At 49.5% G+C, this 20,846-nt stretch overlaps 2 protein-coding genes across 2 annotated transcripts in view; one reads left to right on the forward strand and one right to left on the reverse strand.

Moving 5' to 3' along the window:
* The first annotated feature begins 509 nt into the window (after window positions 1-509).
* Window positions 510-10,779, forward strand: Map1lc3b (microtubule associated protein 1 light chain 3 beta). Its single transcript, XM_005345780.2, has 4 exons — window positions 510-642; window positions 5,466-5,521; window positions 8,662-8,768; window positions 9,319-10,779. Exons 1-4 carry the CDS (start codon window positions 603-605, stop codon window positions 9,491-9,493), a joined length of 378 nt encoding a protein of 125 aa, XP_005345837.1. The 5' UTR covers window positions 510-602; the 3' UTR covers window positions 9,494-10,779.
* A 623-nt stretch (window positions 10,780-11,402) lies between these two features.
* Zcchc14 (zinc finger CCHC-type containing 14) overlaps window positions 11,403-20,846 on the reverse strand; it is a 56,565-nt gene continuing 47,121 nt past the window's right edge. The window contains exons 9-13 of the mRNA XM_005345781.3: window positions 19,882-19,973; window positions 19,253-19,380; window positions 17,852-17,992; window positions 16,301-17,761; window positions 11,403-15,121 (exon numbers count right to left, since the gene is read on the reverse strand). Of these exons, the coding sequence (XP_005345838.1) occupies window positions 15,066-15,121; window positions 16,301-17,761; window positions 17,852-17,992; window positions 19,253-19,380; window positions 19,882-19,973 (1,878 nt within the window). The 3' untranslated portion in view covers window positions 11,403-15,065. The remainder of the gene's footprint in view (window positions 15,122-16,300; window positions 17,762-17,851; window positions 17,993-19,252; window positions 19,381-19,881; window positions 19,974-20,846) is intronic.

Consider the following 20,846-nt stretch of genomic DNA (forward strand, 5'->3'; position numbering starts at 1 on the left):
CTGGTCTACAGAGCTGCTAGTTCCAGGACAAGCTCCAAAGCCACAGAGAAACCCTGTCTCGAAAAACCAAAAAAAAAAAAAAAAAAAGAAGATTAGTCTAGGAGTATATACTTGTGTTAGTGGCTTCACAGGGCACGCAGGGGAAGGCGCCACAAGATCGGATTCAAGAGAAGTCTCCAGGCATCTTGGAGTTCGTAAACAAAGGCAAGACCTCAAGTAGGCTTTTTTTTTTTTGAGGATTTAGAGATGTCAAATGACATCAGCCAAGGGAGCAGATCTGGGACACCCACCAAATCATGCGTGGGCAGAGGGGGACCGGTGTCTGCAGGTCTCGGCACCAGTCCAGGCTGCTCACCAGCACTCCCTCCCCCTCTCCCACCCCGCCGCCGGCGCACGCGCAGGACAGACCGTTCCTTGGCCGCAGGCACGCACGCGCACACCGCCCTGGATTCCGCCACTCCAGTCATGGCGGCTGTCGGGGCCGCCCTTGGTCCCGCCCTGGCTGACGTGCCGCGGGTCACCTGACTCAGCTGCGGGCTGAGGAGACACAAGGGAAGTGGCCGTCGCGGGAGCTTGAGCCTCTGATCCCGGACCCCCGCGCCATGCCGTCCGAGAAGACCTTCAAGCAGCGCCGCAGCTTCGGTGCGTGCCGCGCGCGGGTCCCTGGGGTGGGAGATCCGGGCAGTGTCGTGAGGGGCGGCGATCGGGATCCCGGTGGTGTTGTAAGGGGCGGCGATCGGGGTCCCGGTGTTGTCGTGAGGGGCGGCGATCGGGATCCCGGTGGTGTCATGAGGGGCCGGGATGCAGCACGGGCCCTTAGGGTCTCCCTCTTCATCCCCCCCCCCCCAGCTTAGCGAGCCCTGCCGGCTCAGTCTCCTGGGTAGCCCGGGCCCGGCTTGTCCCCTTAGTCATCGGTGGTCTCGGCGTCCCCGCCGGGACTGAGAACGCGACCCGGGTGGCAGAGGGGACCGTAGCCGTGGCGGTCTCGGCTGTGTCCTCAGTGGGGCCCTAGGTCCGGACGCCCCGCAAGCCCCGAGGCAGTACCCAGCCATCCCTGCTCCGCTCCAGCAGTCGCCTGGGGACGTTTGGGTAGGAGAAATAGCCTTTGTCTCATAACGGAAAGTTGACAGCTAGCTTATTTGCTTGTAGTGATCTTTATTCTGGAACAGTCGTCAAGAAAGATGAGGAGTAAGGGAGGGGGGGGGAGTGAGACGTGCGTATTAGCCAGGACCCGGATCCCCTGTGTGTCTGAGGGGTAAACTCTCCAAAGCTCCGTCTTTACCTTAGAACGCGTTTTATGTGTTTCCCTAGAGTTCGCCTTCATTTCCCCTACCCCAAGCCGTTCTGAAGAAAGCGAGGGGTCTGATGGCTGCTGCTTCCCTTGCTTTTGACTTTAGTGGTCCTGACTGTGGGCACAGAGTTTAGAGATTTGCCATACAGATGTTGTTTGGAGCAGCCCCTTTGTGGAGGCTAAGATCACTCTTGCATCTCCATTTTAAGGTATTTGGGTTGGTGGAGCTCTGGAGTCTTCTCTGCCTGCATTGAGGGGATGCTAACTGGTTGGATTTAGGACTCACCCCAAACAGACCCTTTGTAGCTAAAGAACTTGGGTGGGGCTTAGGCCAGTGAAGCTCAGGATCCGCCTAGTGGCAGAATCCCATTAGCTTTCTGTCATAAATTTTTGCACTTCCAGTAAGTAGCCATCATCCCCAGTGCTGGAAGGGGCCTAAGACATTCTGGAGGCCAGAAAGACAGGAGGACCAACTTCATTTATACTTTTCTATTTGTTTGGTTGGGTTTTTTTTTGTTTGGTTGGTTTTTTTTTTTTTTTCTAGGCAGGGTTTCTCTGTGGCTTTGGAGCCTGTCCCGGAACTAGCTCTGTAGACCAGGCTGGTCTCGAACTCACAGAGATCCGCCTGCCTCTGCCTCCCGAGTGCTGGGATTAAAGGCGTGCACCACCATCGCCTGGCCTGTTTGTTTGTTTATTTGGTTTTTTGAGACAGGATTTCTCTGTAGCTTTGGAGCCAGTCCTGGAACTCACTCCGTAGACCAGGCTGACCTTGAACTCAGAGAAAGTCACGCAACTGAGAGAAACCCTGTCTGGGAAAAACAAATGAAAACTGATGGAGTGGTTTCAGGGTGCACTCTTCTCAAAAGTGATTACAGCGAACCCCCCCCCCCCCGCCACATACACACAGGGGGTGATCCATTTATTTAATAACAAACCTATTTCCCACACACCGCTCGTTTTCCTCAGGATGGTCCTGAGCACCAGAAAAGTGGACACAGGAGTGATAAATATGCCCTTACAGTTAAAGGACCCGTCTCTTCCAGTACACACTGATGGCCTCTGAGCAGCTGTCTGCTTACAGAGGCCCCAGCATGCCCTTAGTTCCCCACACTTCCAGGTTTGCCCCAGTTCATTTGCCCTGCAGCCAGCTAAAGGCTGAGCACGTCCTGTGGGGCCATCAGTCTGGTCCCTTGTTTACTTAAAAAAAAGACATCTATTAGGTGGGCATGGTGACACACGCCTTTAGTCCCAGCACTCAGGCAGGCAGATCTCTGTGAGCTCCAAGCCAGCTTGAGTCTACAGAGTGAGTTCTGGGACAGCCAAGGCTACACAGAGAAACCCTGTCTCAAAAAAAAAACAAAAACAAAAACAAAAAAAAAAAACCCTATTCCTGTCTTTCCCTTTGGGGCCTTATTTTGGGACAAATCAGAATGACATCGTGATTTCTGATGGTGAAGCCCTTTGACCTTTTCCTTCTCTGCTTACTGATGATAGCTATTTCTCCTTGAAGAAATCTGACTCTGCTTGAATGTTCCCATCTTTTTTAAAAATTTATGTTTCATGAGTGCTCTATTTGCATGTCTGCCTGTACAACAACAGAGGGCACTGGATCCCATTATAGATGGTTGTGAGCCACCATGCAGTTGCTGGGAATTGAACTTGGGATCTCTGGAAGAGCAGCCAGGGCTTTTAAACGCTGAGCCATCTCTCCAGTCCCCAGACGTTCCCATCTTAACACGTGCTAATTTAGGGTTCTTTGTTAGTAGTGGTTAGCTGGTTATTTTAAATATTGACTGGGCTGACCTTGAATTTACAGAGATCTTCCTGTCTCTTCCTCCCAGTGTTGGGATTAAAGGTGTGAACCACCACGCCTGGTTTTTGTAAAAGAAAGAGCTTGCCCTAGTAGGGTTTGGACCCTGTGAGTTAAGCTTTCTTATTTTATGTGTTATGATTCTTTTGCCTACACATATGTCTGTGTACCGTGTGCATTGCTGGTGCCGTGGAGGCCAGAAAAGGGAGTCACAGGTGGCTGTAAGCTCCTCTTTGAGAGGAGCCAGTGTTCCTTGTAAGCCATTTCTACAGCCCCAGAGTGTGGAATGTATGCTGAGTTCATCGCAGTGACTTACCCTACACCCCGGAGCATTCAGCAGCTATACAATGGAGAGCTCTTCTGGAAAGAAGCAGGAAGCCGGGTATAGATGGTACCGTCCCATCTGTGGGGTGACAGGAAAATGTGTGCAGAAAGCTAAGGCAGCTCTTCAGAATAGAGAAGGGCACAGAGGTAGCGAAGAGGTGCTGGTCACTTGGCTCTGCAGAGCCCCACATGTGCCAGGCATTAATCTGCCATCAAGCACATCCCCCAACCTCTTGAGTTTACTATGAGGAGCAGCTGAATTTGCCTGAATGTTCCTGCAAGAGGAACGAACCACCGGTAGAAATACCAGTTAGGGCTCTTCCTTGTCTGTGGAGCCGTGTTCCTCGTTAGTCTCCGAGTCCCTGCTTAAGGTGATATTAAGGATTGGCTGGGAACGCAGCCCTGTGGTTGCATTTAACACAGGAGTTATTTCCATGGTCTTTGTTAAAGATGATCAAAAAAAATTGACCCAAGTGCAGTTGGCAGTGCCACAGGTTGTCTCCGTGCAGTGACAGCAGCATTTTTTCTGGAGCCCTCTCAAGATTTCCACAAAGCTATTTGCACACACCGTGAGTGTTCCCCAAAGCGTCAGAGTTGTTAGGTTTGTTTTGCTTAACGCCACCTCCTCCTTTCATGAATGACGTGTCTCCAGCTGTGTGGCCGAGTCCTGGGCACAAAAAGCCTGGTACAAAGTTGAAAATGAAGATAAGACTGGCTCTTTGCCTCCCAGCCTGGTGAGGTAGGGAGGCTGAGGAGGTCAAGGTCATCCTTAGCTATGGTGAGTTTAAGGCCAAGCTGTGTGAAGGAGACCCTATCTCCAGAACCCAACAATGAAACAGATATTCTCAGGAACGTGTTTCATCAACAGGCGGCTTGGTGTGGTTTTGATTTTGGGGGTGTGTTTTGAGAGAGGGTTTCACATGTAGACCAGGTGCACAGCTGTAATTTCAGCACTGGGAAGACTCGGGCAAGAGGGTCTCCAGTTTGAGGCCAGCCTGGGAGACCATTTCAGAAAATAATTAAAACACATCCTGAATAGTGCCAAGGGCTCCCCTCCCTTAACCACAAGTCCTGAATAGTGCCAAGGGCTCCCCTCCCTTAACCACAAGTCCTGAGTGAAAATTGCATTAGACTGAAAACTTAACAAGCCTTGACAGGAATGATAGATGTTGTCAGAGGAGACACTGGGAGACACCCCCTTCTCCCCCGGGATACACAATTAACCTGCTTTGTATGGCTATACATCTGGCTTCGCAGCTCCATGAAATGAGGGTTTTAACCGCTGAGCTGTGCTGAGCTGCTGTTGGGCCCACTGACTGCCTCGGTGCTCAGTGGTGAGATGCATTCCATCCCTGAAGTCCAGAGAAAGGTGTCCTTGCTGCTCTGCCTCGCCTCTGTCAGGACTGTCACCAGCAGGAACTGGGGCCCCTGATATCACTGTGCCTCTTCCTTTTTTAAAATAATAATAATAATAATAAGATTTATTTATTAAATATACAGTATTCTGCCTGTATGTATTTTTTTAATTATTTATTTATTATGTATACAACATTCTTTCCAGTTATGCTTGCCAGAAGAGGACACCAAATCTCATTATAGATGGCTGTGAGCCATCATGTGTTTGCTGGGAATTGAACTCAGGACCTCTGGAAGAGCAGTCAGTGCTCTTAACCTCTGAGCCATCTCTCCAGCCCCCTGCATGTATTTCTTTTGTTTTTGTTTTTTTTTTTTCTCGAGGCTGGGTTTCTCTGTAGCTTTGGAGCCTGCCCTGGAACTCACTCTGTAGACCAGCCTGGCCTCAAACTCACAGAGATCTGCCTGCCTCTGCCCCCCACCCCCACCCAGTGCTGGGATTAAAGGCATGCACCACTACCACCTGTCTTATGTTTGTACACCAGAAGAGGGCACCAGATCTCATATTATAGATGGTTGTGAGTCACCATGTGGTTGCTGGGAATTGAACTCAGGACCTCTGGAAAAGCAGCCAGTGCTCTTAACCTCTGAGCCATCTCTTTAGCCCTGTCTCTTCCTTTCTTGCAGAACAAAGAGTGGAAGATGTCCGGCTCATCCGGGAGCAGCACCCCACCAAGATCCCGGTAGGTTCTGCTGTGACTGTGATTATACTTCTGGGCAAGAGGGGACCCTGGCCCCACAAGACAGCTCCTCCCACCCCCGCAGGAGCCCTGGGGCTCTCAGGCTCTGTGTGCCCACCTAGCCACGTGCATTTCTTCCTGACCGGAACTTGTTGCTCTTGTGCATGTCAAAGGGGAAAGGGACAGATGGGCTAGAACTTAGCTTTTTTTTTTTTCTCCCTCTGTGATCCCAGGATTGAACCAAGGGCCTGAGCATTAACTACTGAACTCTACTCCAGCCCCCACTGCTAGGGACACAAGGATGGCATATGTCAGTCAGAATCAGTAGTCCTCAGGGTGGTATGGCTGCTTTGTAGATGAAGGGACATGATTCTTGGCCCCTTAACTGAGTGTCTTGCCGATAGACAGCCATCGGTATCCCCCCCATCCCCGCTCTGTTCCCTGGTTGCAGACTTTACATAGAGCTGTGAAGTCAGGCATGGACAGACCAAGGTTCAAAGTTGCTCAGTGTTCTATAGCTAGTCCCCACATTGTGGGAGGAATTCTGGTGTCGTGCCTCTGACACAACAGAAGAGGACTTAGCCTCTCAGGATGTCAGTTGTCCCTGTGTTGGAAGGGAGCCCCAGCGCCAGGTCCTGCAGGTGTGCCCCTGTGTAGCTTTCCCACCAACCCCATCATCCATCCCATTCTGGGAAGGGAGGGGACGGAACTGTTGCTGCAGGTGCGGGGAGGTGGGACATGTTGTTCTGCGCTGGTTGGACATTTCCCAGCCTGTCCTTACATGGGGTGGAGCTTCCTGAGAGTATGCTTCCTGGGCAGAGCCCCGTGAGGAGCGGCTTTTCCTGGACTGAACCCATCCTTCATTTGGAGTGCCTGCCTGACCTGCTTGCAGGAAGCCCAGCTCCCTAAGCCTGCCAGGATTTGTACACGACTTCCTGCAGGGCTGTGGTCTGGGCACAGGCTTAGCAGCTCCTTCCCACAAGAGCTCCAGAGTCTTTGCAGAGACTCTGCTGCCCATCTATCTGCTCATGACGCCAAGCAAGCAAGAGAGCCAGGCTCGGTGCTGCCTAGCTGAGAAAAGGGTGGCCACAATGGTTGGCTCTCAGGCATTTCAGGCTGGAAACTTTGAAGGCAGAGTTCTATTTCAGACCAGCCAGCCACGTCTTCCGCCATGACCTGTACATCTTCCAAATTTGGAGAGTGAAGGAAAAGCAGAAGTTAGGAACTGGAGAGGGAAGCCAGGCTTGTTGAGATGATTGTGTCACTATGGGAATTCCCAACAAGAGGCTGGGACCTGCTCAGAGCCAGTCTCAGGACAGTGAGCAAGGAAAGGGATCAGGGACAGCCCTCTAGTATTCCCGTGCTTCTGACCTTCTAGGAAAGTGCCAAGGTCTTTCTTCTATGTTCCTTCACTACCCCACTGGTGGAGGGTCTGCCTCATGAACCCAGGTATGTGGCACCCACAGCTGGCATTTCCCAGGGATGCCATGCTTCTAAGCAAGCCACAGGATGGAGTTGTTAATCTCGCAGGGATGGGGGTGGCAGCTTGAGACAGTCTCTCGAGGAAGCACATGCAGGTCACATCCAGGGAGCATGTGCAGACAAGTGCTTTCCCTCCAAAAGCACGTGGTCGTGTTCCTCTGTGCCATGCCATGACCAGGCAGGGATTTCTGTTCTCTGGGTGGATGCCCATGGCACTTGGAAACTGTCGTTTCTTAGGCCCATCAATGCTCAAATCTTATAACAGCTTTTTCTTTAGTTTTGGATTTTAATCCAGATTAGACTTAAATTCAAGGCAGTTCACTGCCTCAGCCTCCACATACTGGGATTACACATGTGCCACATATCCAAACATAGCTTTTAGAGTTTTTATTATTTTTTTGATGAAATTATGTATTTGGGTTTTTTGTTGTTGTCGTTGTTTGAGACGGGGTTTCTCTGTAGCTTTGGAGCCTGTCCTGGAACTCACTCTTATAGACCAGGCTGGCCTCAAACTCACAGAGATCCACCTGCCTCTGCTAAAGGCGTGCGGCACCACCGCCCAGCCATATTTGGTTTTCCAAGAAAGAGTTTCTCAGTGTAATAGCCCCGACTGTCCTGGAACTCACTCTGTTCCAGGCTGGCCTCAAACTCAGATCCTCCTGCACCACCATACCTGACTGCTTTTAACATTTTTTTTTCAAAACTTTTTTTATTTAACTTTATTATGTTTGTTGGTGTGAAGGTGTCAGATCTCATGGAACTGCATTTTCAGACAGTTGTGAGCCGCCATGTGGGTGCTTGGAATCGAACCCGGGTCCTCTGGAAGAGCAGTCAGTGCTCTTAACCGCTGAGCCATCTCTCCAGCCCATGCTTTTAACATTTTTTAAAAAAAATATTTTTGGTGGGGGGACAGGGCGTGGTGGCGCACACCTTTAATCCCAACACTAGGGAGGCAGAGAAAGGCAGATCTGTGAGTTCGAGGCCAGCCTGGTCTACAGAGCGAGTTCCAGGACAGGTTCCAAAGCTACAGAGAAACCCTGTCTTGAAAAACAAAAACAAACATGTGTATGTTATATATGTGTGTGTGTGTGTTTCCAGTTTAACTTTTTTGGATGGGTGACTCAGTGGCTGAGAGTACTTGTTCTCACAGAGGACCTCATAACCATCTGATCCATAAAACTGTATATATTGCTGGGTATCATGAGGCTCATGGCTGTGATTCTAGCACTGAGGAACTTAGGAGGGTGACACAGGTGGATAGCCATGTGTTAAAGGCTATCCTGGGCTACAGTGTGAAACTTATTTTTTAAAAAAACACCCAGGTACGGATCTCTGTGAGTTCGAGGCCAGCCTGGTCTACAAGAGCTAGTTCCAGGACAGGCACCAAAGCTACAGAGAAACCCTGTCTCGAAAAAACAAAACAAAACAAAACAAAAACACCCAGGTATGGTGACACACACCTTTAATCCTAGTACAATTTAACAACAAAAAAGGGTGCCTGGTAGCCATTGCATGTCCTGTGTCACAGAGCTGTGAATGAATGCTGGCCACAGGAGTGTCACAGGGAAGACTAGTTAGGTTAGGCCTAACTCTACAGGGCACGTACTGGCCATAGCATGGGGAGCATTGTGCCTGCGGCTAAATGTCTCTGGCTTTTGCAGGTGATAATAGAGCGATATAAGGGTGAGAAGCAACTGCCCGTCCTGGACAAAACCAAGTTCCTTGTACCCGATCACGTGAACATGAGCGAGCTCATCAAGATAATTAGGTATGTGGCCACTTCTGTCTGTTTCCTTGAGTGAGACTTCTTTTCCCATCTTGGTGTCAGCCTCCTCCTTCTTCCATGTCCTTGTAAGGCAGGCATGTCCCCTCTGCAGCTGTGAGTGGGGTCTAGCTTGTTTATAACGGTGTCACATCTGAGGGCTATAGGTTGGACACACGTACTGGATAGTGGTTCTTTAAAAGATTGCTAGGCATGGTGGATTGCTGCTGGCCCGTCTGAGATCCCCCATCCCAGCAAACAGTCAGGAACACTTGGACAGTGGGTGTTAGTAAGAGGATGTGTAACAGAGCTGCAGTAACATAAAGTCTGGCTGGTTGTAGATTTTGAATACTGATGGCTATTTGGATGACAGGATGTAACTGGCCTCAGATACAGAACCAGTCCCTGATTCCAGCCACCGCCGAATTCTGTAACACGCTAAGAAGAGGGCTGTGGGCTTGCTTAGTTTTGCCAGATCAGTGGGTTTTTTTTAGTGGCCCAAGTTCTACACAGATTGGAGACCTCATTGAGTCTCTCCACTGTCTTATCTCCACAGAAGGCGCTTACAGCTCAACGCCAATCAAGCTTTCTTCCTCCTGGTGAATGGGCACAGCATGGTGAGCGTGTCCACGCCCATCTCTGAAGTGTACGAGAGCGAGAAAGATGAAGACGGCTTTCTGTACATGGTGTATGCCTCCCAGGAGACATTTGGAACAGCACTGGCTGTGTAAGACCAGAACTATGCCTAATGTTTGTTAAGCCCTTACCAAGGAAAAAAGGGACGTTACCAGCGGATGCTGGTCCGCTCACCACTCACAGATCAGAACGTAGGCGCCCACCTAGGGTGTTAGGAACCGTTTGTCAGCCAGAAACTGAGCTCCATGCAAGCGCATTCAGCTTGGAAACTCACCTAAACTAGGCTCTCTTGTGTTCAGACTTTAGAAGTTTAAAAATAAAATACTTTGCATCCTAAGTTGCCAATAAAACAGACCAAGTTATTTTGACACTTTTCTCAGTAGAAATTTAAAATGGAACAGCATCAGGGGCGCAGTCTTCCTGGGAGCTGCCTTCTCTCAAAGGGCTTTCACTCAGCAGTCTGCATCAGAAGTCCCTAGGCCCAGGTTGTCTAGCGGAGGCCCCCAGCTGCACCATCACGCTCACCCTCAGCAGTGCAGGGAAGCTTCCTCGCTGCTGTCTAGACGCTACCACAGACATTCAAGCACTGCTCAGAGGCCAGCTCCAGCCTTGAACAAGGGGTCGCTTGGTCTAGCTTCCTAAGAGGCTGCAAAGTGTTTTTCTTCTGGTTTGGTTTTGTCTGGCCCATACCTGCTTCAGGGAAGGGAGCAAGCAGGTGTGCAGTGTTGGCATTAGGATGCAGCTGTCGAATGGTAGCCTGAACTCTGAAGTTCAATGCACTCCATCTGCACTTGGCTTACAGCTATAAGATAATTTGTTAGTGTATAACTGTCTTTGTAAGGTAGTTCTATCAGACAGCTGTTGAGATTCTCCCACTCCATGTCAGTTCACTAGATGTCAGCTGTGACAACAGCAGCAGGAGATACGTGCTCTTGACAGATACCCATGGCCAGTTCTAATTAAAGCAAACCGTTGCTTCCGGCTCCCTGCATGTGGTCCACTGTGACACTCAGACCACCCTTGGTCACTCACATTGTGATCTGAGAATCTCAGTGAGAACTGCCTGCTGTTCTGGAGGGAAGCCAACATAACCACCTCCTACAGTCAACCTCCCCCTCCCCACTCCCTGCATGCAGCTGTCCACTTGCTAACTTCCAATCTTTCAATGTTATTTTATTTACATCATGTATATTCTGACTACCTGTCTTGTGTAGGTTGTGTACGTCATTATGTCCCTGGTTTTTATAACTACGGTGCGATCAATAAGGATTCCTGTAATACTGCTTTAAAAATGCTGCTCAGAGGGGCGGCCTTCATTTATAGGACACCTGTACACTTCAATGCGCTAAGTGAATAAAGGCACAACTGAACGTGTCTGAGAGCTGTCTGTCTCATGGTGTCAGTGTGGGAACTGGGCCCTGCAGTGTGCTGAAGGGGAGGGCATCTTCCTGTCCTTGGTCAACACCTTGCCACTAGCTCTGGTTTTAAACTCTCTGCATAGCTGACCTGCCAGCTGTCAGGATGATGTCAGTGCTATGCGAGCTCACATGATAGCCTTGCCCACCAGGGCACACAGACCACAGGGCGACAGCTGCTGGCACTTGGGAGCCAGAGTAAGTAAGCACTTCAGCTTAGAGCAGACAGAGTCTCCCCTGACCAGCCCAAGAAGCTGCACTCGGGTTGCAGACACTGTCCAGGTGAAACTGGACAGCTCTGGATCTGAGGTTTTGCTGGCAGATGCCTTCTAGGTGCAGCTCTGCCTCAGCAACCCTCACAACGCAAAATACTGGTCAAGTCTGTCTGAGCAGTGCTGTCGCTGTCCTGGAAAACCACATTCTCAGGGTGTGACTGCCAAAAGATGGTGCAGCTGGAACTTCTTTACCACGTCTATCTGTACTAGGAGGACACTATTCAAATCTGGGGACCTTGGCAGAAAGTATGAAAGGGAAGAAAGAAGGTGCCTCACTGTCCTGCCTCGGTGACAAAGATCTGGGAACATCAAACACTTGAGTTTTTTAAAATTTTTATTTTCCGTACATTAAATTTACTCATAAAAACAGTCTAAAAATGTACATTTTTCCTTTTTAACAAAGTATAATAAAACATAAAAACCCCAAAAACAGAATACTTGACATTTACAATTCAAAATCAAATTAGCAGAATATTAAATATTTACAAAACTATATCTTTTAAAAATATTTATAAAGTTACATGCAATTTTGTAGAATTGACAAAAGAATGGCTCAAAAATGGGGAGTATTGTCCTTCATTCCTAAAAAGAAAATATGCCCAATAGAATCTGTGATAGTTTCAGTCTTGGTACCAACACCTCTTCTGTGTGTGCGTGAGAACTGACCTGTGCTGAGGGCTGGGCCACTGCCCCCTTGTGGTAGGACAGCGGCCTGGACGTGGCCTTGCCAGTACAGTATGTGGTTTTTCTGAAATATTGCCAAGTGTTGACTACAGGTGCTGCATTCAGTCAAACTGGGACAGGCCAGCAGCTCGGTTTCTGGACCCCATGGTTTCTTAAGCCACCTGACTCGCTTTATGGAAGTCACCTGCACCTTGGGCACCTTGGAAAGGACGGCTATCCCTGCTCAGGTTCCCCAAGTCTGCCACTGGGGATGAGGTTAAGCAGACAGAGTCCCTGCATCCTTTTAAGACTTTAGCAATAATGCCACCCACTGGCTGGCTGTAAAACTAGCGTGTATCAGACCAAATGCCAGGAAGCAGAAAGAGTGACAGGGACGGAGTTAGGAGAGTGAGACCCAGTTCCCATCGGGCTGTCCTTAAGGGACTGTCATGGCACACATGTAGGCAAAGGTACCGCCATTGCGACGGCCTCTGCACGTGCGTGTAGTACAAGCCAGTCTGACTTGTAGAAAGGACTGGAAGCCTAACTGGAATTCCACATGGAAGCTGCTAACTACTGCATTAACAGGCTGCTATCATCTTTGGGAGATGAGCGTGCCGCTGGTTTCCTAATACTCAACTGTATATATGTTCAAGAAGTATTTTGTCTTTACTGTAAGAGCTAGCTCCCATTCCTCAGTGCTCTTCAGAAGTTAGAGGAGTTTTCAGCATTAAAACACTTTCCAATTGTCACTACCAAGCATGAAATAAAAACTAGAAAGTAAGGTAGAAAACTGAGTAGTTTGCTTAAACAACAGAAAAGGTCACATAGCTGTTTTATCCCAACACTGTGCCCTCCTTCCTATGTTTATCCCACTTCCTACCCTGAGATGTTAACACAGGATCAGAACTGACGCCGCAGCCCCAGGGCCATGCCTACGAGGGTACCACTGCCATCTGACACAGCAGTTTTAGAAAAATGACTGGAAAGGGCTGGTCTGTTCAGGCTGTAACAGTGAAGAAGTTAAGTGCTGGCCATGCTGACGGCCTCTACAGGCTCTGGGAGTAAGCCCTATCTGCAAACATCTGCCCACGCCTCCATGTTGTGCATGTTCCTTTGCGTGATGTAATCCTTGCCGGCTTCACAGAAATGCCACACAAGCTCTTCCAAAGACAACCGGCGGCTTCCAGACACAGACTTCAGCACAGCTGAGATGGTGCTGGGGCTCGCTCACCTCAGCTGAATGGCACAAGTCACGTGGGAGTTGCCACAGCAGACTGCTGTCTTTCAGGCTAACAGCTGAAAGGGTAACAAGACACTTCCAATCCCTATACTGACCACAAAACAAAAAACTTAAATGATTTTTTTTCTTTTGCTATGAGACAGTTTCCAACAATTTCTGTGTTGAAATAGGATTTATTTAAAATATTTCTTTGTTTAAAAAAACCAAAAAATTTAAAAGTTTGGCTTTCAGCACATATCCAGGCCACTGTAACGGCCTTCAGAAATATTAAAATCGTAAACATCAATGAACACTCTAAGTCTTCCTTATTAACACAATGCGACCGATCCCAGTCTGGTGCTCTTTAAGGCAAAGTGTGTCAGTTCTTGTATTGACATCTGTAGTGTTACTGAGTGAGAGATCAACAGAGCATCCCCTAACGCCTCATCACCATCCCCTCAGAACAGATGGGATACTGTGTGCCATGGACAGAACAGAGGTCTATCAATCCTGCATTGCATAGAATCGACAACACTCAAGCCTTCTGTGTGGGTCTCCACGGAGAGAAAGCCCATCTTAGAATATGAAGCCTTGCATCACAGCGCCTCCAGTTATAGGGTATTTTGTGATTTACACTAATTTTGCGTGAGGGTGATTGTCCCATCTGAAGAATGGTCTAAGGACTGAGATTTTCTTCTCCATAAATATGAAGCTGGAAAATCCTTGGCAAGATCTTACCATTAATTTTCTTTTTTAACACCAAAGGCTTCAGCATTTTAAATAACATTATTTGAGCATAAAATTCCCTTTAACCTTGAATGTCTAAGCCCCTCATGCCTCCGTTGTGGTGGGTAGACAGGTTCATACCCCGTTGAGGAGTAAGCCCGCCCCCCTCCCGCTCCTCCCCCCGGTCTGGACCATAACTGGTGAGTGGTTTCGAGGAGTCTTGCGTCTCTCTACAGAAGTTTTCCAGGCGATTTTAACGGAATTAACTATCAACACACAGCCTAATACAAAAGAAGCTGACAGTTTCCAGTCTTTTGTTCATAAATCACAGGCCTGTATTACTGTTGAACTGTCTCAAGTGTGAATTCGTCAGCAGTGAGCTCTGGGGCTGGGGTCCTAGGGAAACCATTTGAGACACGACAATTTGCCAGCTTCCTGAAGAATGAGGACCATCAGTCATAGTCAACTCACAAAGCTGAGTCATTCCCGTGTCCTCAGGAGTTGGTTCTTGTTTGGAGAGAGCAGAGCAGGCTCAAAGCCACCAATGGGAGGGGTGGTCTCAAGCCTCGGTGACTGGATTCCCTGGGACTTGGACCCTTAGAAACGAAGTTGTCAAGAGTGAGCTATGTCTTATCTACTAATATTGTGTAAATTTGTTTACAGAAAAAAATATTAAAAACCTGGAACTGCTCCAAGTGTCTGCAGAAGGACACCCTGCGACCTTGGGTGTACTAGGCCGAGCAGCCTGCTGGTGCCAACTCCAATGCCCACTGATGGAGTCCCCTACATTGTCGGGTCCCAGAAGAGTCTGCCTCCCAGAATGAAGAGGTCCTTGTCAGGTAGTGCAATCCTTAAGAAGCCAGATGTGAGGCGCCCACTCTAGGAAACATCAAAATCCAGTTGGCACTTCCTAACCCATAGGGGTCTTGGATCCGACTGGGGGAACTCCACTTGAGAGAACTCCGACCTGCAGTCTTGACTCAGGTCGTGCATAGCTGCCCTGGAATTTGTGTGTGAGCCTAGAAGGACCAGCGATCTTCAGGAGACAAGTCTCCATGCTGCAACAACTGTGTGGTGGCCACATCACTGCTGTGGAGACGTCCACTAGGCAATTCTTCTATCAAGCTCCAAACTAGGATTTTGGCAATGAAATCGAGTTTGACGCACTTCTATGCTAGATTCTCTATCCAGTATAGTAAAGTAAAGCACCTTTGGGTTAAAAATAGTAAGCTCCACAGCAACTCGACTTCAGTTCTCCATGGGATTTTCCTTAGGTCTCCATGGCTCCACAGCAACTCGACTTCAGTTCTCTATAGGATTTTTCATGGCTTAATAAAATGTTCTGTTGCCAAAAAAAAAAAAAGGATCAGTCCGTGGAGTCCAGACTTTCTGCTGGAGGGGCATATTTCAACCTAAAAGTTCCTGGAGAGAAAGAAAGACAGAGAGAGAAAGAGAGAGAAGAGGGTGAAGCCTGAGTCAGTTGTAGAAGTGCACACATCACCCACCTGCCCTGAGCTGCCGCTTAGGACTGACAACTGTCATACATAGCTGGCTACCACGGTTTTACAAGACTCTTTGGGGAGAGCATCACAGCTCTCATCACAGCCTTGGATCTCTTTCTCTGGACATGGACCTTGCATCAGAGGCTGGCAGTACACACAGGTGGGCAGGAAAGGCCTGGATTTAGAAGGTGCAGGTCAGCTCTGGGAAGGGAGGCAGCCACCTGTACCACCACTGCATCTCTCAGGTCACAGATTTTGGCTTCTAAAAGCTCTCCAGATGGTGAAGATCAACAGGAAACTGCACAACCTGAGATAGAGGTGCTGGGAACCCATAGACGGGCAAAGTGGGACCAACTTTTCTAACTTTACTGTAATTTTTCCAAAACATATAGCAATTGTAAGCCTAGTGATTCAGGTGTGTGGTAATAAAATCCCAGCACTCTGGAGTCCACGACAAGAGGAACACAAGTTCAAAGCCAGAAAATAAAACAACAAAATAATAAGCCTGCTGTAATACAGTAAGTAGACATTGAAATTCAAATAACTAAGACGCACTATAGGAGCTAAAAATAAGGGGAAGGAAGAAGCAGCCAGTCAGCAGGACACAAGGCACACCACACACCCGCCCTGAACCCTGAGCCCAAGAGCAGCAGAGGTGGCTGTGCTGGCTGAGAAACCTTAACTAACTGCCCCACCCTTAATTTCCACATATCTTCCAGGAGGTGGCAGCAATCACTGGCAGCTCACAGCCCTGAAAGTTCCATCCAGTTCATTTTATTTAGATAACAAGGATCTGGGGCCATAATTTTTGTTTTTAAGGTGTGTGTGTGTGTGTGTGTGTGTGTGTGTGTGTGTGTGTGTGTGTGTGTGTCTGTGTGTATTCATATGCTCAGGTGCCTACAGAGGCCAGGAGAGGGCTTTGGATTCCTTAGAATTGAAATTACAGCTGAATTAGTTGAATGGCCTAACATGGTCCCTTTAAATAAATTGGCTTTAAAAACAAGTTTACAATGTTTTCAAAAAGCCAAGCAGCCATAGGTACCTCTCCCAGGAGCCACGACAGCACAGCAAGGAAGACACAGCACCTCCCAGTGATTACCTTGCCGGTTGAAGTCCATGGACGGTTGCTTGCAATCCTGAGCACGGTGGCCAGTAGCCCCACAGTTGTAACAGGACAGATTACCACTCTTTTTGTGACTGGAGCCATTAGTGCTGCCCACCAAGCCTTGGGTTTGGTACACCCCTGCTGTCCCAGCCATGAAGTTCTGCATGGGTGGCACCGCAAAAGTGGACTGCCCACCTAGGACAGGGTCTGGAGTCACACTGCCGCTGTAGGGTGCATGTACAACAGGGAAGGCAGAGCCACCACCATACTGCTGGGTACTGACATAGCCGTTGCTGCACATGGGACTGAAGGGTAGGAAAGGGAAGGTAAACATGGATGGCCCAGAGAATGGGTGCTGGAAGTAGTTGGCATAGCTGACAGTCAGGCCACTGGAGCCACAGCTGCCACTGCAACCACAGGATGTGCACACAATGCAGCCAGGTGGGGGCGGCGCAGGCTGTGGGGGTGCGGGGGGCTGCTGATGGTGGTGGTGGTGGTGGTGGTTCTGACTTGAGGCAGGAATGTTTCCTGGGGAGCTGCTGCCAGCACCACCACTGTAAAAGCTGCTTTCAGGGACAGAGGAGAGAGCAGGGCTGGAGCTGGGGGCGGGACAACTGGGCAGAGTGGCCATGCTTGCAAAAGACGTAGAGGGGTGGCTGCTGGGGGAGGCAGTGTTGCTGTTGGCGCAGAAGCTGCCCTGCAGTGGGCCCACAGGCACACTGCTCACTGCAGAGAAGGCAACTTTGGTGTTGGCTGTATACAGAGCAGTCCGGGGATTGATTATTGCAGGGGGCACACTGATCTGTCCGTTGTTGGGGCAAGAAGTCTGCCCAGAGATGGCAGCATCAGCAGGGACGGAGGAGGACAGCAGCAGCTTGATGGGCGGCCTGGCCACATGCAAGACGGTGCTTGGTGTCCCTGTGGTGGCCGAGCTGGTCTCTACAGTCAGGGCTGGCTGCTGTGCCGTCTTCAGCACCCTGTCCAGTGTGGCTGCATGCACAACTTTGGCCCGGGGACCAAAGGAGACTGTGGGTGACACAGAATTGTTCTCTACAAGGCCCGAGAGGACCTGTACTGGCGGATGGGGTGCCGCTGAGGGAAGTGTGTCCAGCACAGCTCCGCCAAAGCTCTTGTCCACTTTTGTGCCACTTCTAGGGCCAGGCCCCTTGTTCCTTTCCTCCAGGGACAGAAGCGAGTGAACAGAGGATGAGAGGAGTTTCACGTCTGTGCTGCCTCTGTCCGACTTGTGCACCGAGTTCAGCATGCGGACAGGTGCCAGGTGTGAAGCTGCAGGTATCAGCTGTGGGGGAAGGGGATGGTGACCTGCAGGGCTGGAGCCAGCCTCATTCTGCACAGGCAGAACCTGGGCTGTGGGTCTGGCAGAGCTGGATGGGAAGTGAGTCAGCAGCATCACAGGCTTCTCCTTATCAGTGCCCTCAACATGTATGTCCACACCTGAGGACAGAAAAGACTGTTAGCACAGTGTGCACCCAGCAGAAGCTCAGAAGGCGGGGCAGCAAACAGGCCACTGCACAGGTGTCTTACGTCTATCGCTCTCCTCAGCGCTGTCCGAACTCTCCTCTCGCACCTGCACACCCATGGGGCTAGAGGAGGAGCTGGAATACTCAGAGGAGCTGCCTTCCCGGGGCAGCTGGTGAGCCGGTGGCTCCACCTCCACCCGCAGCTCTGTGGAGAAGGCAGGTAGAGGTCAATAGCTCTGTGGCACTCGCCCATAGACAAGAGAACCCTGGCACTAACACCAGGAAACATGGTCCCCAATCATGGTCAGATTAAGATCCAAGAATCCTGAACACTACACCAACTACTCAAGGCCATACTGTTAGATCAAAGGAAGGGGCACTTCTGACCCAGGCTAGTGCACTGCAAGGTCAATGTCCAGTCACTGTGGGTCGCCCTGTCTAGTCCTCGAGAGTACAGAAAAGCCATGAAGCCATGAACACTATCTGTCATAAAGGCTCCCTACGGCGACTGAACTGTCCAAGACAGACGTTTGTCTCTTACCAATCTGCCATGGCTTTTGCATCCATCACATCTTGCTGATGAAAAAAGCAATGCTCAGTGCTTCCTGCAGGACAAGAGCCACTGACTCATATGTCCCCAGCCTCTTCCACAGACAGGGAGTAGGGGAAGAGGAGGACGACTGAGGTTGAAAACCCAAATCCACTTTTGGTTTGTTTTATTTCTTTGTTTTTCTAGATGGAAACGGTCTGGAACAGGTTTGGAGCCTGTCCTGGAACTCTCTCTGTAGACCAGGCTGGCCTCAAACTCACAGAGATTCACCTGCTTCTCCTCCTACATGCTGGGACTAAAGGTGTATGCCACACTGTCTGGCAAAACCCAAGTCCCTAAGTCTCTCAAGTCTCCAATGGGAAGACAGGAATGACAACAGTGGTCTGGGAAAGGGTACCAGGCAACAGTTCATGACAGGCACCTGCGTGGCAAGGGCCTTTTCACCTCTCTGGCTTGTATCCTGCTACCCCCTCACAGCATAAGAGTTCAGGGTCTAACACTGCTGCCTAAATAACCTGAGGCTGGGCCCTAGTGTCTAAATAAATAACCTGAGGCTGGGCCCTAGTGTCTAAATAACCTGAGGCTGGGTACTAGTGTCTGGCACCTAAGGCCATCTATATAATCACTTTCCTGAGCCCAGCCTCAGGAGGCAGAAGCAGGGCGGATCTCTGGGAGTTCAAGGCCAGCCTGGTCTACAAAAGAGCTAGTTCAGGGACAGGCAAAGCTACAGAGAAACCCTGTAAGGGGGGGGGGGGATCACTTTCCTGTAGAGTCAGGATAAAGAAAACTAAGTGTAAAACATTTAAAACCTGTAAATGAGAAACAAGAGTGATCTGAAGTCTAATTCTGATCCAGAAGAATACCATACCACACCTGTACACATGCCACACATCTGAACCACAGGCCCTCACACACCTGCAGCATGGCTGCTACGCCCAGGCTGCACAGGCCCCACGTGGCTGGTGGGGGTGACTCGGGCCACTCCACTGCTGGTGACCAAGGATGGGGCTGAGGAGTTGAGGCACCGTCTCTCTGACTTCTCCCTGTGAATAACAAGCATAGTCAGACAGCTTCTCTCCAGAAACACTCCAGTTTACAATGCATCTCCCAGGCAGGTCCACAGAAGCCAAAGCTCCACCTACGATGCTGGGCATCCCCAGAGGATGGGGTAAAAAATAAAGTAACCCAGACCCTGACATTTAAAACCTGCAGGTTCTAATACTGCTTAGCACATGAGAAACTAAGAAGAACACAACTTACTCTCTGTTGATTTGGTGTTTTGAGACATATTCTCACTATGTAGTCCAGACTACCTCAAACTCAAATCCCTATCCTCCTGCCTCAGTCTCAGGGTTAGGATTGCAGAGTGGCCACACCCAGAAAATGACAAGGTTTCTCTATGTAGTCCTTGCTATTCTGGAACTAGCTCTGTAGACCAGGCTGGTCACAAACTCACAGAGATTTGCTGTCCTCTGCCTCCAAGTGTTGGGATTAAAGATGTGTGTCACCAACATTCAGCATACATCAAATAATTTCATGCTTACTTTTCCAGCTCCAACTGAGTCTTGAGCTTTTTCTTTGCTCCCATGGTGAGGGACTCAAATTTATTCAGATCTTCTTCAGTAAGGCTCAGAAACTTGCATAGGAGAAACAAAAGACAGTTACTGAGAGGACCATGGGCATTCTGAGTGCAGGACAACAGATCAAGGGCTAGTAAACAGATGACTAGAGACATGGACACAATTTCCCAAGCTCTAAGGAGCTGTGGTCTCTCCTCTGCACCTCATCACAAGTGCAGCTGACAGGTACCCTGCAGCCCTCTGGTCCCTGCATCCCAGTCATTACCAAGGGATGTACACCTTGGATAGTTTTAGCCACTCCTCATTTACAATTGAAGGCTGTCCTTGTCCTCTGGGGAAGGTTTCATTGGTGTACAGCAATCTCTGCACACAGAAGCAGAGCATGGTTGCCGTAAGACCATGTTTTTTGGAAAGTCACCTTCAGAAGCTTGCTGAGGACCCAAGTAATCTAAAAGAAGGCACTATCTAGATGAAATGGTAACTAGGAACCCACAAGCCTGACACCCCAGGACAACTGGTATACCACAACACAGACAGCTGTGGGATTCAGTCATCTCATCATAATTCTGATAGAAAATTCAAACTGATCATGATCAATGTTAGAAAATCTATTGTCGTTAAGATTCAAGAGCTGTGAGCAGCAGCATGGCAAGCATAAGTGCTGCGTGTGCCATCTCCAAAGCTCCATCTCTAGGTTAACAGTGGAGTTTGAGATGTGTGGAGCTGTTACAGAGCAGTCTTGTCCAGCAGGGGGAGTTCAGATTTCAAACACCTTCTGCAGGTATCATTTGGCTTAGCCAGAGGCACTGAGACTTAGAAAATGTCAAAAGGGCGGTGGTGGCCCACGCCTTTAATCCCAGCACTCGGGAGGCAGAGGCAGGTGGATCTCTGTGAGTTCGAGACCAGCCTGGTCTACAGAGCTAGTTCCA

The sequence above is a fragment of the Microtus ochrogaster genome, chromosome 4, assembly GCF_000317375.1.
Source record: "Microtus ochrogaster isolate Prairie Vole_2 chromosome 4, MicOch1.0, whole genome shotgun sequence".
Lineage (NCBI taxonomy): Eukaryota > Metazoa > Chordata > Mammalia > Rodentia > Cricetidae > Microtus > Microtus ochrogaster.

Excerpts from the sequence above, each read along its gene's own strand:
- Map1lc3b (XM_005345780.2), top strand. The coding sequence starts at position 603 with ATGCCGTCCGAGAAGACCTTCAAGCAGCGCCGCAGCTTCG. Across the intron at positions 5,522-8,661 it reads AGCACCCCACCAAGATCCCG|GTGATAATAGAGCGATATAA; the intron begins GTAGGTTCTGCT and ends TGGCTTTTGCAG. Across the intron at positions 8,769-9,318 it reads GAGCTCATCAAGATAATTAG|AAGGCGCTTACAGCTCAACG; the intron begins GTATGTGGCCAC and ends TTATCTCCACAG.